At 37.2% G+C, this 21,833-nt stretch overlaps 1 protein-coding gene and 1 long non-coding RNA gene across 2 annotated transcripts in view; one reads left to right on the plus strand and one right to left on the minus strand.

Moving 5' to 3' along the window:
• LOC133543486 (uncharacterized) overlaps positions 1-18,678 on the minus strand; it is a 112,674-nt gene extending 93,996 nt beyond the window's left edge. The window contains exon 1 of the long non-coding RNA XR_009804390.1: positions 18,490-18,678. This is a non-coding gene — a long non-coding RNA (uncharacterized LOC133543486). The remainder of the gene's footprint in view (positions 1-18,489) is intronic.
• Positions 1-20,487, plus strand: part of yjefn3 (YjeF N-terminal domain containing 3) — a 113,581-nt gene extending 93,094 nt beyond the window's left edge. The window contains exons 4-7 of the mRNA XM_061888073.1: positions 4,482-4,592; positions 10,944-11,057; positions 15,500-15,650; positions 19,935-20,487. Of these exons, the coding sequence (XP_061744057.1) occupies positions 4,482-4,592; positions 10,944-11,057; positions 15,500-15,650; positions 19,935-20,131 (573 nt within the window). The 3' untranslated portion in view covers positions 20,132-20,487. The remainder of the gene's footprint in view (positions 1-4,481; positions 4,593-10,943; positions 11,058-15,499; positions 15,651-19,934) is intronic.
• Positions 20,488-21,833: the final 1,346 nt, after the last annotated feature.

The raw sequence follows: 21,833 nt of genomic DNA on the forward strand, positions 1-21,833 counted from the left end.
AAGCCGGAGTACCCGGAGGGAACCCATACATTCACGGGGAGACATGCAAACTCCACACAGAAAGATCCAGAGGTCGGGATTGAACCCAGGACCAGTCAGGACCTTCGTATTGTGAGGCAGACGAACTAACCCCTCTTCCACCATAAAGCTCGTGAAACCCAATATCTAAGCTACATTTTTAAATCATTGTGGGTGGCACTGGGAACAGGTGGGTAAAGTATCTTGCCCAAGGACACAATGGCAGACATTAAGATGGCAGAAGCGGGGATCGAACCTGGAACCCTCAAGTTGCTGGCACGGCCACTCTACCAACCGAGCCATACCGCACCTTTTATGGTCAGGATGCACTCTCCTGACTTAGCACACGCAGAGACAGGAAGGAGGGAAATAAAAACTGATGGTGGGGCTTCTTAATGTTTTCTTGACCTGACCTCCTCCAGGAACTGCAGTCCTGTATAATGACACCCGCTTGTAATAAAGCAACTTTTGGTTCAGTTAAGCGTCTCCGACGTCTCTTTTGGTCCAGCCGCACTGCCGTGTCGCCCTTCAGTCCGGACGAGGATGACAAGACCAGACATACTCATCATAACAATGTAAAATGTTAATATAGTCCACTCCTTTTTATCTACACTATTTTACATGTTTAATGCATGCATTGCTTTTACGCATTGTTGCATTTGAAGTTATTGTACTGTTGATATTAGAGGAAATTCTTATAATTCATTATTAATATTGTTATGTCTATTGGTAGTTTTATTGCTCCAGTTATAATGTTCATTGTCATTTATGTGTTATTACCAGATACTTCACTATCTAGTTCGTTTTTATAATTTTTGGTATCATATTTGTATATATCTAATTTGCTAATATAGTTCTGTGTTTTTTTTGTCGTCCTCTTCTCCCTGTAATATCTTTATAATTCCTGCGCCAACCACTAAATGTATCCATTTAATAAACATAATAATAATAAATAATAAACGTGTACATTAAAAATACTATTTGCCTGACTGGCTGGACAGGACTTATTAAAAACAAAAATAAAACAACAACAAAATAACTATCTACTGAATTTGAATAAATTCCCAGTAGTGGCCACTATATAAAGGAATAAATAATGTACTTATCCACATTTATGGTTATGTTCACCACCTTTTAAAACCAAGCATGGGAATAGCACAGGCTCATAAAAACAGAAAGCCAGCTTAATATATTATGCTTCATCAATCTTCATGGGAAATTAAATTAGTGTAACACGGTCTCCTGCCGCTCTGGCCTCACTGTGTAACACCGTCTACCCCGCGGCCCCCAGGGGCCACGAGAGCCATGTCTGGATATCCACTGAGACTGCGCCATGATGGAGATAACTGCTGCCGTCTCTTTAGCTTGGATTCACTGCTTGTGTAGTAAATAGGCTCCAGAGGGAGATGACGTTATTTCTGTGAATTTATTAGTGGGTGTAGACACATGGAGACCGTGGTGGGCCGGCGGGGCCAGCAAGGCCTTCTCTGCTGGCCTAACGTAACCAGAAATTAAAGATACAATTATTTATATCTAAAAGTATCCATATTCTCTTCATGTCATATTATGCTCATTCCAGTGCTGTTTTTTTAGTTTTGGTTTCTACCCAATCCGAATTCAGCTATCTTATGTTGCCATGCTGCCTTCAGAATCAACAATGCGGGCGTCCGTGCACTGTAAGCGAACGGGGACATACAGTTGATAGACAGTTGCCATAGCCAATCAGATCACGAGTTGTTGTCAGTAAGGCCTTCGAACTGGCCTAAGGTTGAACGTGACATTTAGGCGTCCTGTGATTGGATACTCACCGGGACCGTTCGCGAAAGAAATTTGAGAACACATACAATTGATAGTCAATCAGATCACAAGTTGTTGACAGTAGCCTATCTCAGTAGCCTGATGTTAAAGGCCTACTGAAACCCACTACTACCGACCACGCAGTCTGATAGTTTATATATCAATGATGAAATATTAACATTGCAACACATGTCAATACGGCCGGTTTAGTTTACTAAAATGCAATTTTAAATTTCCCGCAGAGATTCTTGTTGAAAACGTCGCGGAATGATGGTGCAGGCGCGTGTCGTCACGGGCTGTCAGGAAATATTAGCGCAACACACTACTAGCGGCTAAAAGTCGTCTCTTTTCATCGCGCAATTAAACAGTATTCTGGACATCTGTGTTGCTGAATCTTTTGCAATTTGTTAAATTAATAATGGAGACTATAAAGAAGAATGCTGTTGGTGGAAAGCGGTGTATTGCAGCTGTCTTTAGCACAGAGACACAGCCGGTGTTTCTTTGTTTTTAACAGAGCGGTCAAGCGAACATGTTTGTCTACGTCAACCAGCATGTTTTTGGATGGGAAAATTGTGATATATATCTTACCGGAGACATCATTGAAATTTCCGTCCTCCTGCAGTAGCTGTTTAAAAGGCAGCTGTGAGCTTGGCTCCTCGGCTTCTCTCTGAGACACTGCGTGTTCACCGCAGCCATCCGACCTCGAGGTATGTCTTTAAAATCTCACTAAAACACTTATAAAACAATAAGCAGAAAAGGGATTTTCCAGAATTATCCTAGTAAATGTGTCTAATTGCATCTGAAACGCTCACACTGCCGCCGCCTGGAGCTGTTGCTTTTTATTTTTATTTTTTTATTATTATATTTTCTAGTCCTTTGCTATCAATATCTTCATTCACAAATCTTTCATCCTCACTCAAATTAATGGAGAAATTGTCGTTTTCTCGGTCTGAATAGCTCTTGCCGCTGGAGGCTCCCATTAAAAACAATGTGAGGACGTGAGGAGCCCTCACCCTTGTGACGTCATCGTCTGCGACTGCCAATAAAGGCAAGGCTTTTTTATCAGCACCAAAAGTTGCGAACTTTATCGTCGATGTTCTCTACTAAATCCTTTCAGCAAAAATACGGCAATATTGCGAAATGATCAAGTATGACACAAAGAATGGACCTGCTATCCCCGTTTAAATAAGAAAATCTCATTTCAGTAAGCCTTTAACGAGACTGATTGGATACTCACTTGCATATTAAAATATGTATTTTAATGAAACTTTCAGGAAATAACAGTAATGGATCAAATGATTAGATTTTGTGGGCGGTCCAGATAACCCTCTGATTTAGGACTTTTAGAAATTATATTTTTTTTTATTGGGGGATAAGGGCTGGTGGAGGTTTGCACTTTCCAAGTGTGTTTCTAGTCGTGTTGTCCCGATACCATGAATTGATTAATGTGGACCCCGACTTAAACAAGTTGAAAAACTTATTCGGGTGTTACCATTTAGTGGTCAATTGTACGGAATCTGTACTGTACTGTACTGTGCAATCTACTAATGAAGGTTTCAATCAATCAATCAAACCAATATTTTGGTACCAGTACCAAACTATTTCGATACTTTTCTAAATAAAGGGGATCAAAAAAATAGCATTATTGGCTTTATTTTGACAAAAAATCTTACAGTAAATTAAACATGTTTCTTATTGCAAGTTTGTCCTTAAATAAAATAGTGAACATACAAGACAAATTGTGTTTTATTAGTAAGTAAGCAAACAAAGTCAACTAATTAAGCTGCTGACATATTCAGTAACATATTGTGTTATTATCCATTCTATTATTTTGTCAAAATTATTAAGGACAAGTGGTAGAAAATGAATTATTAATCCATGTATTAGGTGCTACAAATTGTGGGTTCAAATATTTAATTTTTTCACTTTTAATAAGTTTTTGGAATTTTAATTTTCACAGTACTACATAAGGAATATTTTAATTGCTGTTGCTTTTGAATTGATTTTTAAATACACCAGAAAATAACCCGTTTTGTACACGGTTGATGTGTTTCAACGGACAGTAGTGTGTAAATGTGCATCTGTATAGTATTTCTCCAGCAATGGTCATGTGGTGACATAAATGATGGTATTTTGAGAGGTAATCATTGAAGTCGGACATCACTGAAGGCCTCGGTGGGAAACGCACAGCCCGCCACTGCATGTAGATCATTTTGTTAGTGGAATCACTATGGATTTAGTGGTCTCAACCAAAATGTGAATCTGGAATATTTAGAATTTCCATCAGCGAAACATGTATGATACGTACTGATTACATTCCTGCACACTGATGCCTGCTACAATTTATGACTTGCATTTAATTGTCATCATGGTGGATATTTTTGACCACAGTATCCACACAGAAAGCAAGTTATATGGGGAAACATCCTGTTGTGAGGGCACAGGTATTTTTTCCGAGTGGCCGCACGCTCGGCATCCCGCACTGGTGATAAAAGGGGAAGGCACAGGCGCAGACATTCAATAACATGCAGTGCATTAGAATCCTTTAAGTCTTATGGGTACATACTAAATACTTATTCTCTCACAATAACCCTTTCTATTTTCTACTCCCTGAAACGTTTGCTCTTGTTTCTAAGCATCGGATTCTATTTATGCTTTTTCTCCAGGCTTATCCGCTCAACTCTTTAGCCAAGAAGCAGCCGACAGTGCTGGTGATCTGCGGACCAGAACAAAACGGCTCCATCGGTCTAGTGTGTGCAAGACACCTGCGCATTTTTGTAAGTACAGTAAAGTCGAGGTAATCTGCAGATTATATACATATATTTGTAAATATAAATGTAGATATACATGTGTGTGTGTGTATATATATATATATATATATATATATATATATATATATATATATGTGTGTGTGTATAGATGTATAGATGTATATATGTTTATACAGTATAGGCCAAAGGTTTGGACACTCCTCAATCATGTTTTCATTTTCTTTGTTTTCATGACTATTTACATTGTAGATTGTCACTGAAGGCATCAAAACTATGAATGAACACATGTGGAATTATGTACTTAACAAAAAAGGTGAAAAAACTGAAAACATGTTTAATGTTCTAGTTTCTTCAAAATAGCCACCCTTTGCACTGATTACCGCCACGCAAACTCCTGGCATTCTCTGGATGAGCTTCGAGCACACCTGTGAAGTGAAAACCATTTCAGGTGAGACTACTCCTTGAAGCCCATCGAGAGAATGCCAAGAGTGTGCAAAAAAGTAATCCGAGCAAACGGTGGCTATTTTGAAGCAACTGGAATATGTAACATGTGGTCAGTTAAGTACTTTTTTAGTTAAGTTTTGTGACAATGTAAAAAGTCATGAAAAAAAAGAAAATGCATTGAATGAGACGGTGTGTCCGAACTTTTGGCCTGTACTGTGTGTGTGTGTATATATATATATATATATATATATATATATATATATATATATATATATATATATATATATATATATATATATATATATATGTATATATATATATATATACACATATATATATATATATATATACACACATATATATATATATACACACATATATATATACACACATATATATATATATACACATATATATATATATACACACATATACATATATATATATATATACACACATATACACATATATATATATATATATACACATATATATATATATACACATATATATATATACACATATATATATATATACACACACACATATATATATATATATATATATATATATATATACATATATATATATATATATATATATATATATATATATATATATATACACACACATATATATATATACATATATATATATATATATATATATATATATATATATATACATATACACATATATATATACACATATACACATATATATATATACACGCATATATATATACATATATATATAAACCCTGTTTCCATATGAGTTGGGAAATTGTGTTAGATGCAAATATAAACGGAATACAATGATTTGCAAATCCTTTTCAACCCATATTAAGTTGAATATGCTACAAAGACAAGATATTTGATGTTCAAACTCAACTTTATTTTTTTTTTGCAAATGATAATTAACTTTGAATTTCATGGCTGCAACATGTGCCAAAATAGTTGGGAAAGGAAATATTAACCACTGTGTTACATCACCTTTTCTTTTAACAACACTCAATAAACGTTTGGGAAATGAGGAAACTAATTGTTGAAGCTTTGAAAGTGGAGAATGTAGCGCTTTAGTCGTTCAACAGTCCGGGGTCTCCGCTGTCGTATTTTGAGCTTCACAATGTGCCACACATTTTCGATGCGAGACATGTCTGGAACTGCAGGTGGGCCAGGAAAGTACCCACACTCTTTTACTACGAAACCACGCTGTTGTAACACGTGGCTTGGCATTGTCTTGCTGAAATAAGCAGGGGCGTCCATGATAACGTTGCTTGGATGACAACATATGTTGCTCCAAAACCTGTACGGACCATTTAGCATTAATGGTGCCTTCACAGATGTGTAAGTTGCCCATGCCTTGGGCACTAATACACCCCCATACCATCACAGATGCTGGCTTTTGAACTTTGCGCCTAAAACAATCCGGATGGTTATTTTCCTCTTTGTTCCGGAGGACACCACGTCCACAGTTTCCAAATATAATTTGAAATGTGGACTTGTCAGACCACAGGTCACCTTTCCACTTTGCATCAGTCCATCTTAGATGAGCTTGGCGGCATTCCTTGGTGTTGTTGATAAATGGGTTTTGCTTTGCATAGCAGAGTTTTAACCTGCACTTACAGATGTAGCAACCAACTGTAGTTACTGACAGTGGTTTTATGAAGTGTTCCTGAGCCCATGTGGTGATATCCTTTACACACTGATGTCAGTTTTTGATGCAGTACCGCCTGAGGGATCAAAAGTCAGTTAAATCATCGCTTACGTGCAGTGATTTCTCCATATTCTTTGAAGCTTTTGATGATTTTACGGACCGTAGATGGTAAAACCCCTAAATTCCTTGCAATAGCTCGTTGAGAAATGTTGTTCTAAAACCATTTGACTATTAGCTTACAAATTGGTAACCCTCGCCCCATCCTTGTTTGTGAATTACTTAGCATTTCATGAAAGCTGCTTTTATACCCAATCATGGCACCCACCTGTTCCCAATTAGCCTGCACACCTGTGGGATGTTCCAAATAAGTGTTTGATGAGCATTTCTCAACTTTATCAGTATTTATTGCCACCTTTCTCAACTTCTTTGTCACGTGTTGCTGGCATCAAATTCTAAAGTTAATGATTGTTTGCAAAAAAAAAAAAAAAAGTTTATCAGTTTGAACATCAAATATGTTGTCTTTGTAGTATATTCAACTGAATATGGGTTGAAAATTATTTGCAAATCATAGTATTCCGTTTAAAGGTACATCTAACACAATTTCCCAACTCATATGGAAACGGGGTTTGTACATATATATATATATATATATATATATATATATATATATATATATATACATACACACACACTCATATATATATATATTATATATATATATATACATATGTTTATATATATACACACATATATATACTGTATGTATATATATATATATATATATATATATATATATATATATATATATATATATATATATATATATATATATATATATATATACACATACGTATACATACAAATATACACATATTTATATAGACACGTGTGTATATATGTATATATACACAGTATATATACATACATACACACATATATATATATATATATATATATATATATATATATATATACATATATATATATATATATATATATATATATATATATATATATGTATGTATATATACTGTGTATACATACACACACACGCACACACAGTATACATATATATTTATATACACACAGTATTAATGTGCGTGTGTGTGTATATATATGTACATTTATAAAACATATATAATTTAAATATATGTGTATCATGATATGTTATGTGCATTTATTATTTATATGATAATAATATGAAGTACCTGTTTCTTACATAACATTGAGTATCAATTTCACTTTGTAATAGAAGTATTCAATAATCCCAGTTCTGCATTTGGTTTTAAGGGGACCGGCCGGCTCACTTTTGGTACAGTGAACACTAAACTTAAAAGTGCAACAACGCACACAAAGTCTAACATTTTGAAGCATCTTGTATTATTTATTTATTTATTTTAAGGAGATTAAAGTTCCTTACTGCCTGGAGTGCAGCACTAATAGTTCCAGCTTGCAGCCCCATGCCGATTTCTACTTAACGCTTGTGTTCTGGCAAGGCCTCCTTGCTTTGTCCGTTTGTTTATTTCACCAAGAACTGTTGGACCGAGAAAAAAATACATACTGTTAGACATTAAAGTCTAGCATTAAGATTACCAGTCTTTTCCAGAATATAATTGGAGCTCCTGTAAATGTCTCTCCGAGCAGTTATCCCATTACCTTCACACAGCAAGAGCCCTCAGACAGTCATGACATCACGCTGTTGTTACTCTCGTTAATACTGTCTGCACGTGACGCTCCTCGGCCAAAATGTGATGTCATACTCAGCGTCATTTCAGCCCCTTAGGCCTCCCCGCTCCTTGATATTTCAGGACAAATAGTTATTTTTGGAAGCGGGTTTGAGTGTATCACATTAACAAGTGCAAAAGGATATGCATCTTGGATTTTTTTTACAATTGAAAATATCTGCGCACTTTACCATATGCTGTTTATACACGATTTATTGGTGAATAAAACGGTGTTTACTTCCTATTGTGCTCCATGTTCCCGCATCATGTAAATCATATTTTCCTCCCTCATTTTTACAACCGTTTTTCAATGTTGGCATTTGACTTTTTTGGCATACCTTCCTCACCTCTCAGACCGCCATTGTCGTAGTTTGCTCCTCATAAAAGAAACTTAATCGCGATATACTGAGAATCGCTCCACTGGTGTCGGACTGTGTGAAAAGACAACTTTAAGATGTCACATAAGCATTTTGTGTTATTATATAAAAGGCATGTGCAAATTAAGGCCGGGGGCCACATGCGGCCCGTTAAGCTTTTCAATCTGGCCCGCCGGACATTCCCGAATAATTGTTTTAGATCTTTAAGATGAAAACAGTAGCTGCCATTATGATGTGCAGTGATGTTTTCAAATGACCGTGAGTCTTGAACTATACAAAATATTTCAATGGTTGGAATCTGCATGATATACTAGTTACTATGGTAATCTAATTAGTTACTATGGTAATCTAATTAGTTAATCTAAGTCACAGCAACTCTGACCAGGCACCAAGCAGTGTGGGTGGGGAGCGTTTCCACAGAGTGTTAGTCTGAAATGCGGGTGCCAGGGACAGACGCGGAGGGAGATTTCACAACAAAGGTGTAAAGCTTAGTGACGTATCAGATTGTAAGTGTTTTTTGGTTTTTTTACCCTTACCGTTCATATTTCGCTGTTTGTTGCATTTTTGTTGCGTTTCAATTGATTGTAAAATATGTCGATTTAGAGGGGGTGTGACATTCATATGTTGTCAATATTCAATGTTTTATCGTTCATAGTTAATATTGCAAATTGCCCACATTCTTTATTTTCATGTACATTCTGGGTGTCTCACTCAGTAAACATTTTTTACATTCCATTATGTCTTTTAAGGTGGTCTGTCATAACGTTTTTAGCTTTCAATCCAACATTATTGTGAGGTTTTGTATTAGTGTTCATAAAAATAGGACCCAAACTCACACACTGTACAGCAGATTTTCACAGCTTATATAAAAATGTGTACACACACACACACACACACACACACACACACACACACATACACATGCCCCCAGCCACATTATTTTCTGTAAATTTGATCCCCCCCCCCCGCACAGGGCTCCTTATTGACTATTCTTACATCAAAACATGCGATTAGCCATTCTGTTTTCCGTCTAAAACAAAAAATGGGATGAAACCCAAACAATGATAAACAGAACTTAAAGTGATGTAGGACTGTGGTTCATTATGTTGCAAAAGTGGGTCCATCCCTTACATTTCCATTTTAATAACCTTTCCTCCTCGATATACAGTACAGGCCAAAAGTTTGGACACACCTTCTCCTCATTCAATGCGTTTTCTTTATTCTCACTATTTACATTGTAGATTGTCACTGAATGCATCAAAACTATGAATTCTAGTTTCTTCAAAAAACCCTTTGCTTTGATTACTGCTTTGCACACTCTTGGCCTTCTCTCGATGAGCTTCAAGCACACCTGTGAAGTGAAAACCACTTCAGGTGAAAGCTAATTTAGAGAATGCCAAGAGTGTGCAAAGTAGTAATCAGTGCAAAGGGTGGCTATTTTGAAGAAACTAGAATATAAAACACGTTTTAAGTTATTTCACCTTTTTTGTTAAGTACATAACTCTACATTCATAGTTTTGATGCCTTCAGTGACAATCTACAATGTAAATATTCATTAAAAAAAGAAAACGCATTGAATGAGGAGGAGGTGTGTCCAAACTTTTGACCGCTTCTGTACATTATTATGGAAATGAAACTACTTGAGTGGTCAGCTTTAAAAGCTGATTGAATTTACTGTCCACTGAAAAAAAATAATATCTAAAGAGCTGGCACCAAGTGAATATGAAGATAATTATCATGGTCTGGACGTGCACGAGTGCTGTTGGCACTGGGGAGCTTTGGTTCGTTGAGGTCCGCATGACATTATACATTTACTCTGGTTTAGGAAAAAAAAACTTAGCAGTCAGAAGACACTTATCTTACTGACCGACAACGTGCGTGGTAAAAGATTTGTGCAAAGTTCAAAGATCACAGGTGCTTCCTGCCGAACATCACAGAACGTTAGTTTCACGGGCGTCTGGATTTCCACTCTCCTCCGTCTCCCCCGTCATTCGTTCAGGAAGCAGACAGCAGAAAACCGCAACTTGTCGAACGCTGGCGGACATACGTGCCTCCAGCCAGCGATCAAATGTACATCACGTCGTTTGTAGAAAAACAGAGGGGAGCTTGATGATGAAATAATGTGTGAACCCCCTTCATTTTGTGGCGACATTCAGGAATATGAGCCCACCATCTACCACCCAAAGCGCTCCTCTCACAGTCTGCACCAAGACTTCACAGTTCAATGCGAGAAGATGGACATCCCGTTCCTCTCCTACCTCCCCACAGAGGTAAGTCTCATTCCCAACAGGATTTATTTTCCTATACGCAAGACCCAAAACCAGTGAAGTTGGCACGTTGTGTAATTCCTAAATAAAAACAGAATACAATGATTTGCATAGACCTTTGAATAGACTGCATTTGAACTGAGAAACTTTTTTTGTTGTTGCAAATAATCATTAACTTAGAATTTATTGGCAGCAACACATTGCAAAAAAGTTGGCACGGAGGAATTTTTACCACAGTGTTAGATGACTTTTCCTTTTAACAACACTCAGTAAACGTTTGGGAACTGAGGAGACACATTTTTGAAGTTTTTAAGGTGGAATTATTTCCCATTCTTGCTTGATGAACACCTTAAGTTGTTCAACAGTCCGGGGTCTCCGTTGTGGTATTTTAGGCTTCATAATGCGCCACACATTTTCAATTGGAGACAGGTCTGGACTACAGGCAGGCCAGTCTAGTACCCGCACTCTTTAACTATGAACCCACACTGTTGTAACACGTGGCTTGGCATTGTCTTGCTGAAATAAGCAGGGGCGTCCATGAAAACGTTGCTTGGATGGCAACATATGTTGCTCCAAAACCTGTATGTAACTTTCAGCATTAATGGTGCCTTCACAGATGTGTAAGTTACCCATGTCTTAGGCACTAATGCACTCCCATACCATCACAGATGCCGGCTTTTGAACTTTGCGCCTATAACAATCCGGATGGTTCTTTTCCTCTTTGGTCCGAATGACACGACGTCCACAGTTTCCAAAAACAATTTGAAATGTGGATTCGTCAGACCACAGAACACTTTTCCACTTTGCATTAATCTATCTTAGATGAGCTCGGGCCCAGCGAAGCCGGCAGCACTTCTGGGTGTTGTTGATAAATGGCTCTGGCTTTGCATAGTAGAGTTTTAACTTGCACTTACATATGTAGCGATAAACTGTATTTACTGACAGTGGTTTTTCTGAAGTGTTCCTGAGCCCATGTGGTGATATCCTTTACACACAGCACTTTGGCTACCCCTGTGGTAAATTATAAATGTGCTTTATAAATAAAGTTGATTTGATTTGATTTGATCTGATGTCGCTTTTTGATTCAGTACCGCCTGAGGGATCATAGGTCCGCAATTACGTCGCTTATGAGCAGTGATTTCTCCAGATTCTCTGAATCTTTGGATGATATTATGGACCGTTTATGGTGAAATCCCTAAAATGTTTGCAATAGCTCGTTGAAAAATTATGTTCTTAAACTGTTTGACATTTTGCTCACGCATTTGTTGACAAAAGTGGTGACCCTCGCCCCATCCTTGGTTCTGAATGACTGAGCACTTCATAATAGAGTTTTAACTTGCACTTACAGATGTAGTAACTAACTATAGTTACTGACTGTGGTTTTCTGAAGTGTTCTTCAATCAATCAATCAATGTTTATTTATATAGCCCCAAATCACAAATGTCTCAAAGGACTGCACAAATCATTACGACTACAACATCCTCGGAAGAACCCACAAAAGGGCAAGGAAAACTCACACCCAGTGGGCAGGGAGAATTCACATCCAGTGGGACGCCAGTGACAATGCTGACTATGAGAAACCTTGGAGAGGTTTATTTACGTGCCAACTTCACTGGTTTTGGGTTTTGTAGAATGAAACTCAAAATATGTTTTCTATACCGATTATTCTGTTCACATTTGCAAGGGACTGGAGTCTATTCCGGATTTACTTAGCAAAAATGTATACTACATTTTTAGCTGTCAATCGGACCTAAAATACCTCCAAATAGGAACGCAGCGATTCGTCGACATTGTTGACAGACATCGACAGTAAAATCTGTTCCCGTCAAAAAAATGTCGACAATAGTCTGTTTTCCGTGGCAACGCGGTAAAAACATGGAAAGTGTGGGGATCATTTCCTCTTATTCTTGTTGAAAAAATGAAGACCAGATCATGTTTTTATTCAACTACATATTTGATACAGGAGCATTAAAAGCGGTGAAAGCGAGCTACCAGTCGATGGCATTAAAAAAATTTGACCTAAAAATTAGCAATCATCAATCTTCACCATGAGGTCACTTTCGTCCCTTGATTGAAATTCACGGCACCTGAGGGTGTTGTGAGATGACACAGATAATTAAGAAAGAATGACCGACAGGAAGGCAAGAAACACTTTTTATTTCAACAGACTCTCGCGCCGTACCCGCCATCAAAACTCTAGCCCTCTCAGTGGCCTAGTGGTTAGAGTGTCCGCCCTGAGATCGGTAGTGAGTTCCAACTCCGGCCGAGTCATACCAAAGACTATAAAAATGGGACCCATTACCTCCCTGCTTGGCACTCAGCATCAAGGGTTGGAATTGGGGGTTAAATCACCAAAAATGATTTCCGGGCGCGGCACCGCTGCTGCCCCCTGCTCCCCTCACCTCCCAGGGGGTGAACAAGGGTGATGGGTCAAATGCAAAAGACAAATTTTACCACACCTAGTGTGTGTGTGTGTGACAATCATTGGTACTTTAACTTTAACTAAAGACCGACTGCACAGTTCCTGTCTTCTCAATAAAAGCGCCGCTTCATCCTGCCTGCGTTAACAAAATAGGAGTCTCAGAAAGCTGGCATACACAAGCGAGCAAGCTACAGAGTTTGCCGCCAATGTATTTCCTGTTAGGTGTATAAAAATGAGTATGGAAGCTGAACAAATAAAATGCCAAAAATCGACCACTTTCATGTGGTATTAGACAGAAAGGAGGACTTTTTTTTCTCCCTCATTTGAAAATGTAGAAGTTATAATCACTAATGTCTGATTCCTATCAATGCAAGTCATCAGAATCAGGTAATACACCAACTTATATTCTTGTCTTAATGAAAGAAAGGAACATATATGTTGTATTATCATTAAACACCTTTAACTCGTTAACAAAAATATCTCTTTCGTGAATAAATACATATAAATGATATATATATGATTAAGGTAGATCCCATCGACTTGGTCAATTGAAAAGTAACGTGCCTGCAGAAAAGGTGTGGGCACTTCTGATCTAGAGAATGCGGTCTCAATTTGATTAAATTGTTAGCTTGCTACCTTGCTAAGTAGTAGGGTTGTACGGTGTACCGGTATTTGTATAGTACCGGGATACTAATGACTCATATTCGGTACTATACCACCTCTGAAAAGTAAGAGCAGAGGAGCATTTTTGGCAGTGCACAATCACAGGGTACTTACAAGCAGACACAGTGTTTAGACAGAAAAGGCAGAACGGACGCATTTCGTCTTAAAAACTAATGATAAAGGTGAAGTTATAACACTGAAACGCCCTCAGGAAGACGTGCTTTAATACATGGCTAGCTAGCTAGCGGCAGTCAGGAGTGTTTTAGCTACTTCTAAATAACAAATCCTCGCCTCCATGGCGACAAGTAAAGTAAGTTTCTTACAAGTATCATCCCTGCAGGATGAGGAATAGCTAAACATGCTTAACTACACACTGTAGGAGGCTACGATAGCGAACCGCTAACAACAAGTTGGCACCCTGAATGTAAACAAATGTCTAGACCTGACATCCACTGTAATGAGACCAAGTACAATAGCGGATCTAGTCGATACTACAATGATTACATCAATATTTTTTATCGTCACACAAAAACTTTTTTCCTAAAAAATAAATATTTTTTGTTTATAAACTCAGGAAATATGTCCATGGACACATGAGGACTTTGAATATGACCAATGTTTGATCCTGTAACGACTTGGTATCGGATCGATACCTAAGGTTGTGGTATCATCCAAAACTAATGTAAAGTATCCAAACAACAGAAGAATAAGTGATTATTACATTTTAACAGAAGTGTAGATAGAACATGATGAAGTGGAAAATAAGCAGATATTAGCAGTAAAGTAACAAATGGCTTAATAACCAAATTTTACAGCTTGTCCCTCATAATTTCAAATAAAAAAAATAGAATGATAAATGACACAATATGTTACTACATATGTCAGCAGACAAATTACGAGCCGTTGTTTGCTTACTTACTACTAAAACACAAGTTGTCTTGTATGTTCACTATTTTATTGAAGGACTTAACTGCAATAAGAAACATATGTTTGATGTAATGTAATGAAATGTATTTTTTTTTGTTAAAATAAAGCCACTATTATATTGGTATCGGGCCAACCCTATGATAAGTACTGTGGATTTTTGAGAATATGAAAATGATTTTAAGTGCACATTATAGTCTGAAAAATATATTTTTATTTTATCACAGCAGCACAGTTACAGTTTATATAAATATTTATGAATGAATTAGTCGCCTTTGTTGTTTGTAAGAACATGCCTAAAATATATATGCCTGAAATTATTTTATAAACCGATTTGTTGACTAATTCTTAAGATAGTCGATGACTAGTTGCCAATCAAAATAGTTGATAGTTGAAGCCACATTGGAATATATTTTTTGTTTTGTTTTTTTTACAGGTACAGCTCATAAACGACGCCTACAACCTGGTGATTGACGCCATGCTCGGCCCCCAGGATGACTCCATCGACATTAGGGAGCCCTACTCTGGGATTCTGGTCACCCTCAAGCAGGTTAAGATCCCTATAGCCAGTGTGGACATGCCCTCAGGTGAGTGTTTTAGACAAACTGCACAAAACACACGCTACGATGACCTTCTGGTGCCTCTTTATTGGGGATAAAGTGGACCTAGCAATTTTTTTTTTACCACTACACTTTGTATCCTTTGATTATGGTCCAAAATGGTTATAAATCAAATCGTTCCAGCTGGTTTTGATTTTCTAGGGGAAGTTCCTGTTTTTACTTAAGGAAGAGCACCAAAGGACGAGATTAGACCTCAGGTAGAAAATGTTTTGCGAGAATCTAGCTCACAAGCCAATGACAAGATAGCACAATGAGATAAGAGTAATTATCCATTTCCATCCATTCAATTATCTAAAAAAAGCTGCTATGTAGATGTCGGATATCAGTCAATGGGGAAAATTTAGTGGAGTTGTGGAAAATGCCAATTGAATTTGATCTAAAAGTCTTTGAAGAAGGTAATGTCTCATCTGTTGGGAGAACATCACAGAGTTAATGAAGTTTTAAGATCAATATTTTTTCATACACATACAACCAGTCCGCAGATGTCAGTCAATGATGGAAATTATATTTTCAAATATGTTTTCTTTCCTCACTTGTCTGTTTAAAAATAATGTTTTATTTATTTAATAGTTGTAAATGTAAATATTGAATTTTATGCCACAATGGGGGACTATTAATTTTCTTTCCTCTATGTAATTTAAGTTTACACCAGAGTCTACCCGAACTCACTTATCCCTGCGTACTTCATATCAGGACCACATGATTAGCATATGTGCCTAATTATTGATGTTCTGATTGCAATTACTATTTTAGTAGAGTAATGAATGACAGGTTAACATTACAATGAATGAATATGGTTTTAATATTACTATAACAAGTATTTACGTTTCTGCAAACAACTCAAACTATGGACAATTAGATATCAGCCTAGATCAGTATAGAAGGCAAAGTTAAAAATATGTATTTAAAAAAACAACAAAAAAGCTTGCTCCATACATTAGGCAAATTAAATCTAAGAGATAATAGTGTAAGACTTACTTGTTCAGCCATGATAGCCCCATGAAAACCTGATTTCCTTTCTTTTTAATCCCAGGGAACTGCCATGGACCGTTCATCATAGATATGAATAAACACTCCATGTTTCTCCAGCTTAGCGGCCATCTTACCTCGGACAGCTGGTCCCCATCATTTTATTGATGTCAATGGTACATCTACTATTTAGATATACATATACATACAATACTCTGACATTTATAACAAATCGAAAGGAGGAAAGACAATTCATAGTCCCACTTTGTGGCATACATACAATATTTACATATACAAATATCAAATAAATTAAAAATATTTTTAAAACAGACAAGTAAGGAAAGAAAACTTATTTGAAAATATAATTTCCATCATTGACTGACATCTGTGGACTGGTTGTATGTGTATGAAAAGAGATTGATCTTAAAACTTCATTAACTATGTGATGTTCTCTCAACAGATGAGACATTACCTTCTTCAAAGGCTTTTAGATAAAAATTCAATTGGCATTTTCCACAACTTCACTAAATTTGGACTTTTTAGAATTAGTTTGTCAACAGGAGCTGTATTATCTTGATTAGGGCTGGGTGTATCGATACTTGGTGAGTATCGGTATCGTATCGATACTGGCGTGATGGTATCGACAAGTCACCAAATTGAACGAATCACTCCGATTTAAAAAAAAATGTGAGCGCAGCGCTCCTCACCACTCCACCCTCCTCCCTAGTGATGGGTCGCGAACGAGATTTAAAAACACTTTAAAAATTCATCTTCAACCCAAAATAAAATAAAATAAATACAATTAACATGACGCTTGGTGCGTTCGCGCACACATCAGTATAATTCGCTCCGAGGTTCACTCAGACACGCACACACACACGCGTGCGCTTCCAGTGCGACTTAATGTCTTGGTTGTAAACTGTAAAGTATTTTATTGCACTAAAATAACGATAAGAATTTCTCAGTTCTTTTGTTTTGTGTTCATTTTTACAACTGTTTAATAACTAGTGTTTTCTTTTTTCACTTAAGTTCTTGTGTGTTGTGAGGCAACTAGCCAAGTTCAGTATTTGTTTTCACCTTATTTGCACTATTTACTTTATTGTAATTGATATTATTACTTTTTTCTTACAATTTCTCAGTTCTTTTGTTTTGTGTTCATTTTTACAACTTTGTTCAATAACTAGAGTTTTGTTATTTACCTTAAGTGTTTGTGTGTTTTGAGGCGACAAGCCAGGTTCAGTAGTTGTTTGCACCTTATTTGCATTACTTTATTGCTATTGATATTACTTATGTAATACATATTTTATTTTTTGACTTAAATATTTGTCCTGCGTTGTGTTATCACAATCAATTAATAAAAGCAAAAGTACAAATTTGTTTTTCAAAAGTATCGATATCCAGAAGTCCCCCCCATCAGATGACGACACTTCCGGTATCGGTATCGGCGATGCTGGCCGGTATCGGATCGGTATCATACCCAAATTTGCGATATTGCCCACCCCTAAGATACATATTGACGATGACCCGCCCTGCTATACTTCTGATTGGCCCTGAGCTTTTTTCGCCTGACCAATCAGAAAGAAGGGGCCGTGTAAGAATAACCGCCCACAAAGTGCCAAACCGAAGTCGGCGCGCGCACGAAGCGGAGAATCAGCGTGCGATAACAATTTTTATGCGCTTGGATTTTTGTCACTAATGTAACGCCATATTCACCTCCCTAAAGTTCATACAGCACATACATTTCCCCAAAGTCCCCCAAGTTACGTACGTGACACGCACTTAGCGGCACGCACGTACGGGCAAGCCAGCAAATGTTTGGAAACCGCAGCGTACTCACTGTACCGCGCAGTCCAACTCCAAGTCCTCCTGGTGAGTTTCTCTGTCCGTCCCAGTTCTCCACAGGCCAATGGTAAGTTCACAAAAACGGTCAAAAATACGAGGACCCTTCCACGCAGTGGCTCCGTAGCAAAAATGCTGTGGCTGACAGGTGCGCCAGGTGGTGTGTGACGTCGACTTCCGCTTCCGCCCGGTCTGATAGCACCGGATGCTATCAGACCAAAGCACATTAAGTGACATCTTTTACCATTAACATGATTGAATACGCCGAATAGATGACATAATGAGTATATACATATATATATATATATATCCATCCATCCATCCATCCATTTTCTACCGCTTATTCCCTTTTGGGGTCGCGGTATATATATATATATATATATATATATATATATATATATATATATATATATATACATATACACACACACACACACACACACACACACACACACACACACACACACACACACACACACACATTTTCTACCGCTTATTCCCTTTTGGGGTCGCGATAGGCACTGGTGCCTTTCTCAGCAGTCGGGGGGAAGGCAGAATACACCCTGGACAAGTCGATAAATAAATATATATACCGTATTTCCTTGAATTGCCGCCGGTGCGCTAATTAATTTAAAACCTCTTCTCACTCCTGCGCTTACCAAAAGCATGCGGTAAAAGTAAGCATGCGCTAATTATTTTAAAACCTCTTCTCACTCCGGCACATACCAAAGGTATGCAGTAAAAATTTGAGTGTGATGTAAGCTTGGACCTTAAATCCTACTGAATAGCTCTTAATCTTCTTCCCTTTATGCGATTTCAAATTACCGGTATTGAAATCAGCCTCCTCCATTTTGAAAATGATGACGTCACGAGTTTGACCAGGCGGTAATACTAAGCATGCGCTAATAATTTTGGGAAGCGAGTTTGACCCGGCGGTAATTCAAGGCAGTGTATATATATATATATATATATATATATATATATATATATATATATATATACACTTCTTTTTCCAGCTGAGCACAAGTTAATAGGGACTCGCAATATTCATTATATATATATATGTGTGTGTGTATATATATATATATATATATATATATATATATATATATACATATATATATATATATATATATATATATATATATATATATATGTATATATATATATATATGTATATATATATATATGTATATATATATGTATGTATATATATATATATATATATATATATACACATCGATGGACCATTATGGCTAATACAAATCAACCTATCCCCATGTGCATGTCTCCAGTCGTGAAATGAGTGCATCATCACACCCCAAGTACATTTAATAGCATTTGGTAGTGGTTCAGAATTGTTTTTTTTTTGGTGCAACCTTGTAGGAAAAGTTTTGTCAAGTCCTCATCCTCTTGCTTTGTTTACCTCTTTTTGTGACCCAGGTTGGGACGTTGAGGAGGCAAGTCAGGATGGGATAAGCCCAGAAGTGCTTATTTCGCTGACAGCCCCGAAGAAGTGCGCTGTGAGTTTTTCAGGGAAGCATTTCTTGGCCGGTCGCTTCCTGCCTTACGACATCCAGAAAAAGTACGACCTCAACCTTCCTGAGTACCCGGGCACAGACTCTCTCATCGAACTGTAATGCATAGGGAAGTATTTTGGGGGAAAGTCCAGCTAGTTCATTCTCATTGTTTTGCATCCTTACAGATGAGATTGTTGTTTGTGTGTTTGGGGCATGAGCCACATTTGCTGTTTCAGGGACAAGAGGGGGATTTGCAGTAGAACATTGTTACCTGACGTCTTTTTAGGGGGTGTTTCTGTGTCCGTCTCCGCATAAGAACTGTAGCAATATACTTTATGTTTGATACTGAAGTGGGCTATTGTTCTTTGTTTGTTTGAAATATGTTGATTGATATCTTGGCATTATTTCTGTTTCTCTGATTTTGCTTTTACAAGAAAAAAATGTTGTCGTATAATAAAATATCAACTTTAAAGTTGGCCAAGGCCCGTTTGAATATTTGAATGTTATAGCCCATGTGGTGATATCCTTTACACACTGATGTCGCTTTTTGATGCAGTACCGCCAGATGGATCAAAAGTCCATAATACCATCGCTTACGTGCAGTGATTTCTTCAGATTCTCTGAACCTTTTGATGATTTTACGGACCGTGGATGGTAAAATCCCTAAATTCCTTGCAATAGCTCGTTGAGAAATGTTGTTCTAAAACTGTTCGACTATTTGCTTACAAAGTGGTGACCCTCACCTCATCCTTGTTTGTGAATTACTTAGCATTTCATTGAAGCTGCTTTTATACCCAATCATTGCACCCAACTGTTCCCAATTAGCCTGCACACCTGTGGGATGTTCCATATAAGTCAGTCTACCCCAGGGCAGCTGTGGCTACAGATGTAGCTTACCACCACCAGGTGTGAATGAATGATGGGTTCCCACTTCTCTGTGAGCGCTTTGAGTATCCAACAATAGAAAAGCGCGATATAAATCTAATCCATTATTATTATTATAAGTGTTTGATGAGCATTCCTCAACTTTATCAGTATGTATTGCCACCTTTCCCAACTTCTTTGTCACGTGTTGCTGGCATCAAATTCTAAAGTTAATGATTATTTCCCCCCAAAAATGTTATCAGTTTGGTCATCAAATTTGTTGTCTTTGTAGCATATTCAACTGAATATGGGTTAAAAATGATTCAAAAATCTTTGTATTCCGTTTACATTTACATCAAACACAATTTCCCAATTCATATGGAAACGGGGTTTGTAAATCAGGCTTTGTAAAGAGTAAATCCAGCCACTTACCAGTTTTATCATAATTGACTTGGTAATACAACTGGCATGATCAGCCTTTAACTAGCTGTAGACAAATGAGGGATTGTCAATAATGATGTATTTTGTAGCTGTTGGTTTCAATAACTGACTAAAACACCCAAATGAGTGAGGTACAAACAGGAATCTAATTTGAATGCTAATGGACTAAATCCAACTGAGCCCATGTTTGAGTGGGTGTAAAAAAGAAAAGATGAAACTCATTGCCTTTTCATTTCCACTACTCCAGGGGTGTCAAACTCATTTTCACTGATGGCCACATCGCAGTAATGGCTGCTTTCACAGGGCCGCTTTTTTCCAAATTAACTTACATTATGCATGCGGGTAATAACCTGTGATTAGTCATGTTTAATCGGAATGCATATGCATTTGATTATTAGATTTTTTTATGTATAACTTGCTTTAAAATCATAAATAAAGGTGACAAGGACGGTATAGCTCGGTTGGTAGAGCGGCTGTGCCAGCAACTTGAGGGTTGCAGGTTCGATCCCCGATTCCG

This window comes from Nerophis ophidion, linkage group LG26, assembly GCF_033978795.1.
Source record: "Nerophis ophidion isolate RoL-2023_Sa linkage group LG26, RoL_Noph_v1.0, whole genome shotgun sequence".
Lineage (NCBI taxonomy): Eukaryota > Metazoa > Chordata > Actinopteri > Syngnathiformes > Syngnathidae > Nerophis > Nerophis ophidion.